Here is a 10,000-nt window from a genome sequence, read left to right on the forward strand (position 1 = left end):
ACTAACCTAAACACACACACAAAAACTTCACTAATACACACTAACCTAAACACACACACACAAACTTCACTAATACACACTAACCTAAACACACACTTCACTAATACACACTAAGCTAAACACACATTTCACTAATACACACTAACCTAAACACACACACACACACTTCACTAATACACACTAACCTAAACACACACACACTTCACTAATACACACTAACCTAAACACATACACTTCACTAATACACACTAACCTAAACACACACACACACTTCACTAATACACACTAACCTAAACACACACACACACTTCACTGATACACACTAACCTAAACACACACTTCACTAATACACACTAACCTAAACACACACACACACACTTCACTGATACACACTAACCTAAACACACACACACTAACCTAAACACACACACACACACTTCACTAATACACAGTACCCTACATAGGTAACCGTTGTGAAATCGCTAGCTAGTTGGCTGTGCGCGACAGTAGCGTTATAAAAAGAAAAGAGTGACGTCACTCGCTCTGAGACGCTCGTTTCCTTTCCTCTGCAAGAGCCGTGGCTTTAGTGGAGCGACAGGTAACGATGCTTCGAGGGGGACTGTTTTTTATCGTTGTGGTTCAAGCCCAGGTTGGGGAAAGAAGAAGGACACTAGGCTACACACACACACACACTAGCCTACACACCAAAGTCATCAGCAACATACCAAACCAGGGAGCATCTTTGCTTAATAGCTGAAAACAAACAATGAACAACACATTTATATTTGATGTTTGGATTAATATAGCATTGACAGCATCATTAGCCTACAATTCATCAAACTCTCAGATCTGTGTCAAAGGAACACATTACAATCTGTTCTTAATTAAAGATAGTCATTAGTTCCACATTGCCAGCTACTTTCCACATAAGCATTAGGGTTTTAAATCTCCCGTGGCAGATGTCCTAGTGCTTAGCGCCAAGCAGCATATGGATGGATGAACAACGAGCTGAGGAACTTTTCCAAACTCAATTAAGTTTCCCCGGCCCCCATACAATCAAAACATTCTGCTGCCTTTCCTCCTCCTCCTGCTGTAATCTGTCAAACCAAATGAATGAGCTTTGTGAGACTTGACGATTGGATCAAGTGACTTGACTCTCGTCTACAGGTCTGTGACATAATTAAAGTCTTACTAAACATTGGAATAACATGTTGATACAGTAGGCTAACCGTAAGAGAAAGATGTAAGTGCTTTTCAAGACGTGGAGAAGTAAGTTCCTCAACCAACTAAACCCCAAAAACTCACCCTCCAGTCTCTGCTCCTGAATCCACGCAGTCATCTTCTGTTGAATTCTTCTCCATCTCAGAGGATAACGACATATTTACTTTGCATTATTTCTCAATTGTTCAGAAACCTTTGTTGAAGTGCGTCTCTAAACAACCTTCCTCGACGTTAAAAGAAGAGAGGGAACAGAAGAGACGCGGACCGCTGCAGAACATTCTCCTGATCCAGCAGCAACAGGCTTGTTGGCTCCCCACTGCGTCATCATCCGCGTTCATTTAGCAAATGGTTGTCTTTGTCGCCTGCATGTGGTACTACGAGGTACTGTCGTACCTACTCTGATTAAATGATACAAAATACTGTATTATCAAGTTGTCATGAAATGAGAATTACACCAAACATTTAAAAGCAATTGGACAGTTTGACGAAAAAGCTTGAAATAAAGGTTAAAATGTAATGTCACGTGATGGCGCTAAACAAAGGGTCCCAATGATGTACACTAGTACAGTGATATTGGAGAATGTTTGGGGTTCTTCGGCTGTCCCCATAGGAGAATCCTTTGAAGAACCCTTTTGGGTTCCATGTAGAACCCTTTCCACAAAGAGTTCTAAATGGAGCCCAAAAGGGTTCTACCTGGAACCAAAAAGGGTTCTACCTGGAACCAAAAAGGGTTTTACCTGGAACCAAAAAGGGTTCTACCTGGAACCAAAAAGGGTTCTACCTGGAACCAAAAAGGGTTCTACCTGGAACCAAAAAGGGTTTTACCTGGAACCAAAAAGGGTTCTACCTGGAACCAAAAAGGATTCTCCTATGGGGGACAGCTGAAGAACCCTTTTGGAACCCTTTTGTCTAAGAGTGTAGACTTTAGCTTTGGAGTCTGTAGGCTCTGTGATGGTCCTGCCTCTTCCTGCTTCTTCCTGCCTCATTCTGCCTCATCCTGCCTCTTCCTGCCTCATCCACCCTTTATCTTTCATCTAGATCTGTTTTGGTTCTTCTGTTCTGTAAAGACAGAGCCTGGGTCGCCATTGGGATGAATGTTATAAATACGTCCAATAGTTGTCCAATTAATAAAGAAGGAGATTGACTATCAAAACACCCCTTACTCTCACCACTCCTTCTCATTGGTCTGGTAGAGAGAGGGGGTGTGGTCTGGAAGAGAGAGGGTGTGTTCTGTGGACTCCTTCTCATTGGTCTGGTAGAGAGAGGGGGTGTGGTCTGGTAGAGAGAGTGGGTGTGGTCTGGTAGAGAGAGGGCGTGTGGTCTGGTAGAGAGAGGGGGTGTGGTCTGGTAGAGAGAGTGGGTGTGGTCTGGTACAGAGAGGGGGTGTGGTCTGGTAGAGAGAGGGGGTGTGGTCTGGTAGAGAGAGGGGGTGTGGTCTGGTAGAGAAAGGGGGTGTGGTCTGGTAGAGAAAGGGTGTGTGGTCTCGTAGAGAAAGTGGGTGTGGTCTGGTAGAGAAAGGGGGTGTGGTCTGGTAGAGAGAGGGGGTGTGGTCTGGTAGAGAAAGGGTGTGTGGTCTGGTAGAGAAAGGGGGTGTGGTCTGGTAGAGAGAGGGGGTGTGGTCTGGTAGAGAAAGGGTGTGTGGTCTGGTAGAGAAAGGGGGTGTGGTCTGGTAGAGAAAGGGGGTGTGGTCTGGTAGAGAAAGGGTGTGTGGTCTGGTAGAGAGAGGGGGTGTGGTCTGGTAGAGAGAGGAGGAGTTCCGTGGACCTCTCGGTCTCTTGTTGTTATGTTATTATCCAAGCTACAACTGACCAATGTATAACCAGCACTATCACTAACACCACATGATAACCACTGTGTTACAGCTGATCAACCTTCAACACAACTCTTCCATCTCATGATCTATGACCAGACCTAATGGATCCCGCTGGGTCATTTGAGAATTTAGCTTGTTTTCACACTTTGTGTCTTTCAGTCAGTTTTTGTGAACTCTGTGCGGTTTGCTTCCCTTTTTTGTTCAGTTTGAACACTCCAAAGGAACTGTTGCCGCAAAGTTGAATGCACAGATTCGTCTAGATTGTAGAATGACATTGTATGCTGTAGTGTTAAGATTTCACTTCACATAAAAAATCAGCCCCAGAACATTATTCCTCCTCCACCAAACTTTACAGTTGACACTATGCATTCGGGCAGGTAGCGTTCTCCTGGCATCCGCCAAACCCAGATTAGTCCGTTTGACTGCCAGATGGTGAAGCTTGATTCAATCACTCCAGAGAATACGTTTCCAATGTTCTATGGCGACAAGCTATACACCACTCCAGCCGACGCTTTGCATTGTCCATGGTGATCTTAGGCTTGTGTCAGAAACTTTCTGTCCAAAAATGATGCAGAAAAATGTATCCATGCTTTTGTTACTTCTAGGCTGGACTACTGCAATGCTCTACTATCCGGCTACCCGGATAAAGCACTAAACAAACTTCAGTTAGTGCTAAACACGGCTGCTAGAATCCTGACTAGAACCAAAAAATTTGATCATATTACTCCAGTGCTAGCCTCCCTACACTGGCTTCCTGTTAAGGCAAGGGCTGATTTCAAGGTTTTACTGCTAACCTACAAAGCATTACATGGGCTTGCTCCTACCTATCTTTCCGATTTGGTCCTGCCGTACATACCTACACGTACGCTACGGTCACAAGACGCAGGCCTCCTAATTGTCCCTAGAATTTCTAAGCAAACGGCTGGAGGTAGGGCTTTCTCCTATAGAGCTCCATTTTTATGGAATGGTCTGCCTACCCATGTGAGAGACGCAGACTCAGTCTCAACCTTTAAGTCTATCTCTTCAGTAGGTCCTATGATTAAGTATAGTCTGGCCCAGGAGTGTGAGGGTGAACGGAAAGGCTGGAGCAACGAACCGCCCTTGCTGTCTCTGCCTTGCCGGTTCCCCTCTCTCCACTTGGATTCTCTGCCTCTAACCCTATTACAGGGGCTGAGTCACTGGCTTACTGGTGTTCTTCCATGCCGTCCATGGGAGGGGTGCGTCACTTGAGTGGGTTGAGTCACTGACGTGGTCTTCCTGTCTGGGTTGGCGCCCCCCCCCCCTTGGGTTGTGCCGTGGCGGAGATCTTTGTGGGCTATACTCGGCCTTGTCTTAGGACGGTAAGTTGGTGGTTGGAGACATCCCTCTAGTGGTGTGGGGGCTGTGCTTTGGCAAAGTGGGTGGGGTTATATCTTGCCTGTTTGGCCCTGTCCGGGGGTATCATCGGATGGGGCCACAGTGTCTTCTGATCCCTCCTGTCTCAGCCTCCAGTATTTATGCTGCAGTAGTTTATGTGTCGGGGGGCTAGGGTCAGTCTGTTACATCTGGAGTATTTCTCTTGTCTTATCCGGTGTCCTGTGTGAATTTAAATATGCTCTCTCTAATTCTCTCTTTCTCTCTTTCTTTCTTTCTTTCTCTCGGAGGACCTGAGCCTTAAGACCATGCCTCAGGACTACCTGGCATGATGACTCCTTGCTGTCCCCAGTCCACCTGGCCGTGCTGCTGCTCCAGTTTCAACTGTTCTGCCTGCGGCTATGGAACCCTGACCTGTTCACCGGACATGCTTGTTGCACCCTCGACAACTACTATGATTATTATTATTTGACCATGCTGGTCATTTCTGAACATTTCAACATCTTGACCATGTTCTGTTATAATATCCACCCGGCACAGCCAGAAGAGGACTGGCCACCCCTCATAGCCTGGTTCCTCTCTAGGTTTCTTCCTAGGTTTTTGGCCTTTCTAGGGAGTTTTTCCTAGGGAGTTTTTCCTAGCCACCGTGCTTCTTTCACATGCATTGCTTGCTGTTTGGGGTTTTAGGCTGGGTTTCTGTACAGCACTTTGAGATATCAGCTGATGTACGAAGGGCTATATAAATACATTTGATTTGATTTGATATGTGTGCGGCTGCTCGGCCATGGAAACCCCGACGAACAGTTTTTTGTGCTGAAGTTGTTTCCAGAGGCATTTTGGAACTCGGTAGTGTGTGTTGCAATAGAGGACAGACGATTTTTACACGCCTCAGCAATCGGCGGTCCTGTTCTGTGAGCTTCTGTGGCCTACCACTTTGCGACTGAGCCGTTGTTGCTCCTAGACATTTCCACTTCACAAAAACCGCACTTACAGTTGACCGGGGCAGCTCTAGCAGGGCAGAAATTTGACAAACTGACTTGTTGGAAAGGTGGCATCCTATGACGGTGCCACATTGTAAGTCACTGAGCTCTTCAGTAAGGCCATTCTACTGCCAATGTTTGTCTATGGAGATTGCATGGTGGTGTGCTCGATTTTATACACCTGTCAGCAATTGGTGTGGCTAAAATAGCCTAATCCACTAATTTGAAGGGGTGTCCACATACTTCTGGCCATGTAGTGTACGATGCCATCCTATCTATCTAAGGCACACAGACAACTGAAGAATACATGTTTCTTCTGAAAAGGGGACAGAGAGTGTAAACTAAGATTGAGTACCTATCGCTGTGTCTCTGTGTCTCTGTGTCTCTGTGTCTCTGTGTCTCTGTGTCTCTGTGTCTCTGTGTCTCTGTGTCTCTGTGTCTCTGTCTGTCTGTCTGTCTGTCTGTCTGTCTGTCTGTCTGTCTGTCTGTCTGTCTGTCTGTCTGTCTGTCTGTCTGTCTGTCTGTCTGTCTGTCTGTCTGTCTGTCTGTCTGTCTGTCTGTGACTTTGCTGAATAATAGTCTATAATAAGATACAGATTAGCTCAAATATCAGATTGGTGATTGGTGATTGATGATTGGTGATTGGTGGTTGGTGATTGATGATTGGTGATTTATGATTGGTGATTGATGATTGGTGATTGAAGTTTTTGTAAGTGGAAGTCACTGCTGTCATTTTGAGGGGACATAATCAGTTGACCTTTCCCCTCCTCCCTTTGAAAACAGCTTATTGTTGGTAAAAGGAATAGACTGCTGATAGAGATGGAGATAGATACTTCTTTACTATGGTCCAATCTATCAGGTGGTCCATGCTCATAACAGATCTGTTGAGTATGGTACAACAACAAGTAGGCCAGTAGGGTTCATGCTGGGAAGGAGAACACTGTCTATAGGCCTATAATGTGATACTGTTTAAATACAACTACTGAATGGTTAAATGCCTGTGAGAGGGAGGTGAGATTTAGCTCCTAGAAGACCAGTTGTAGCCTGTAGAAATTGGCTAAATTGGTGTTATGACTGTGTTAGCGAGTGTTGTTAGCTATTTAATGGGTTTGTTTGTTAAACCAAGGTTTCTAAAAGCAAAACTTGGTTTGTCTGGGTGGGGGACCCAGGGTCCCCCACCCAGACAAACCGGTGAATCAGGGACCCCCAACTAGGCAAACCAGTGACCCAGGGACCCACATCATTCATTAGCAAACAAATCATCAGGTTAATGATAATGGAAAGAACAAATCATCAACATTTTTTAAATAATAGATTTGATAGATAGTTTTTCATTATTTTGACTTGGAAGAGGAAGTGTAAACTATCTCTAGAATATCTACTCTAAGACAACTGTCATGAATCACAGAGTGTGAGACACCACACATTTACTGTGTCAGACAGTTCACCAGACAGGTTATCAGACAGTTCCTCAGACAGTTCCTCAGACAGTTCCTCAGACAGTTCATCAGACAGTTCACCAGACAGTTCACCAGACAGTTCCTCAGACAGTTCCTCAGACAGTTCCTCAGACAGTTCCTCAGACAGTTCCTCAGACAGTTCACCAGACAGTTCATCAGACAGTTCATCAGACAGTTCATCAGACAGTTCACCAGACAGTTCATCAGACAGTTCACCAGACAGTTCACCAGACAGTTCACCAGACAGTTTGCCAGACAGTTCATCAGACAGTTCACCAGACAGTTCACCAGACAGTTCATCAGACAGTTCACCAGACAGTTCCTCAGACAGTTCATCAGACAGTTCCTCAGACAGTTCACCAGACAGTTCCTCAGACAGTTCATCAGACAGTTCACCAGACAGTTCCTCAGACAGTTCCTCAGACAGTTCATCAGACAGTTCACCAGACAGTTCACCAGACAGTTCCTCAGACAGTTCATCAGACAGTTCCTCAGACAGTTCATCAGACAGTTCATCAGACAGTTCATCAGACAGTTTACCAGACAGTTCATCAGACAGTTCATCAGACAGTTCATCAGACAGTTCATCAGACAGTTCATCAGACAGTTCATCTGACAGTTTATCAGACAGTTCACCAGACAGTTTGTCAGACAGTTTGTCAGTATCTGCCTGGCTGTTCTCTCTCAGTGTGCCTTTGTGGTGATGCCAGATTGCCAGTGTCCCTCCAGATGACCTGGACTGAATGTGACAGCAGTGTGTGGTTCTACAGGCCATGCCAAGGCCAATTGTAGTCTTTCTGTTTGACTGTAATATATTACATTGCGTGTGTTTGACTGTAATATATTACATTGTGTGTGTTTGACTGTAATATATTACATTGCGTGTGTTTGACTGTAATATATTACTTTGTGTGTGTGTTTGACTGTAATATATTACATGCGTGTGTTTGGCTGTAATATATTACATTGCATGTGTTTGACTGTAATATATTGCATTGCGTGTGTTTGGCTGTAATATATTACATTGCTTCATGTTTAGATATGATTTGAGAGATTCCCCTCCTCGAAGTCATTGTACAATGCTAACACTCCGAGTTGACTAAGGTAAATACATGACTATGTTTGAATAACACTACTGTCATCACATTAAATGGCTAGTGCTGCACCCACATCTAAATCAGGTTTAAAATGACTTGCACATTAGGAACCATTCTCTAACCCCCTATCTCCTCCTCTTCAGGTGTTCAATGCTAAAACAGCAGAGAAGCTCAGTCACAATACGGTGCAGAGCTTTCGATTTTGCTTCTGGGCGGCAAGGAGACCCCTCCCGTCCCCAGCTTTGTTAAAACCATTGACGACTACGTACCGTTTTCAAAAATCAAATCAAATCAAATCAAATTTATTTATATAGCCCTTCGTATATCAGCTGAAATCTCAAAGTGCTGTACAGAAACCCAGCCTAAAACCCCAAACAGCAAGCAATGCATGTGAAAGAGGCACGGTGGCTAGGAAAAACTCCCTAGGAAAAACTCCCTAGAAAGGCCAAAAACCTAGGAAGAAACCTAGAGAGGAACCAGGCTATGAGGGGTGGCCAGTCCTCTTCTGGCTGTGCCGGGTGGATATTATAACAGAACATGGTCAAGATGTTAAAATGTTCATAAATGACCAGCATGGTCAAATAATAATAATCATTGTAGTTGTCGAGGGTGCAACAAGCACGTCCGGTGAACAGGTCAGGGTTCCGTGGCCGCAGGCAGAACAGTTGAAACTGGAGCAGCAGCATGGCCAGGTGGACTGGGGACAGCAAGGAGTCATCATGCCAGGTAGTCCCGAGGCATGGTCCTAGGGCTCAGGTCCTCCGAGAGAAAGAAAGAGAGAAAGAGAGAATTAGAGAGAGCATATTTAAATTCACACAGGACACCGGATAAGACAAGAGAATACTCCAGATGAAACAGACTGACCCTAGCCCCCCGGCACATAAACTACTGCAGCATAAATACTGGAGGCTGAGACAGGAGGGATCAGAAGACACTGTGGCCCCATCCGATGATACCCCCGGACACGGCCAAACAGGCAGGATATAACCCCACCCACTTTGCCAAAGCACAGCCCCCACACCACAAGCAATTGTTAAATACATTTTATAACTGTTTGGTTTTAATATCACCTCTTGAAGATCATATTCAGAACTACTAATTTCTGATTGTTAATGTTAGCCAGCTGTAGCTAACAGTACACTTTAACTTGAAATGAAAACAACTTTCTGACAAAATTACAAACGTGTAATATCTGAAAATGTAGCCTGCTAGACTCTCTTACCCGTGATACATGGATGGACACGGATGCCATGGTTGCTCTTACTTTGAAGATGTAATCCAGAGACAGGTGTTTTATACAACAGCCTTCTGTGTGTTCTTTTTTTCCACCCCGTCTCCATATTTGCAATCAAATGGCACAATTTTCTCCATCTCCTTAGCTATCACACTCTAATTCCACTGATTTTAAAACTCGGTCCTCCAGAAGGTGGAGTGCAACACTGATGCAGTTCTTCGTGATATCTTAAAAAAAAGAAGCAATTTTTAGAAAGGATTACCTACACATACTGACCAGCTCATATTATAGACAGAAGCGTGCTACATGACAGACCAATCCGAACTCATCTCTCTGCATATCCAACCCACTCATTATCTCAGCCAATCATGGCTAGCGGGAAGGTTGCTGTCTTTTTTGGTGGCTAAACCAACGAGGCTCGTAATTTAACAATTGTATTCCTTTTTACAGATGGCTGACAAGTTTGTTATTAAGGCATATGAAAGTTCACATTGTTCCAGAAGCTATTTCTGCTAACAAAATAAACGCATTTTGATCGAATAAAAAAATGTTTACGTTCAAATGGCTCTCCTGTGAAGTAGTGACGCGTGACATACAAATCAAATCAAAGTGTATTTGTCACGTGTGCCGAATACAACAGGTGTAGACACTACAGTGAAATGCTTACTTACAGGCTCTAACCAACAGTGCAAAAAAGGTATTAGGTGAACAATAGGTAAGTAAAGAAATAAAACAACAGTAAAAAGACAGTGAAAAATAACAGTAGCGAGGCTATAACAGTAGTGAGGTAACATACAGGTACCGATTAGTTGGGCTGATTGAGGTAGTATGTACATGAATGC

At 44.4% G+C, this 10,000-nt stretch overlaps 1 protein-coding gene across 2 annotated transcripts in view; it reads right to left on the reverse strand.

Annotated features, from left to right (window-relative positions):
• fam124a (family with sequence similarity 124 member A) overlaps positions 1-1,498 on the reverse strand; it is a 72,552-nt gene extending 71,054 nt beyond the window's left edge. The window contains exons 1-2 of one of the 2 annotated variants that reach the window (XM_029702073.1): positions 1,306-1,498; positions 726-753 (exon numbers count right to left, since the gene is read on the reverse strand). In XM_029702073.1, the coding sequence (XP_029557933.1) occupies positions 726-753; positions 1,306-1,339 (62 nt within the window). In that variant the 5' untranslated portion in view covers positions 1,340-1,498. The remainder of the gene's footprint in view (positions 1-725; positions 754-1,305) is intronic. The other variant, XM_029702072.1, reaches the window with a different exon arrangement.
• Positions 1,499-10,000: the final 8,502 nt, after the last annotated feature.

Source organism: Salmo trutta, chromosome 20 (genome assembly GCF_901001165.1).
Source record: "Salmo trutta chromosome 20, fSalTru1.1, whole genome shotgun sequence".
NCBI lineage: Eukaryota > Metazoa > Chordata > Actinopteri > Salmoniformes > Salmonidae > Salmo > Salmo trutta.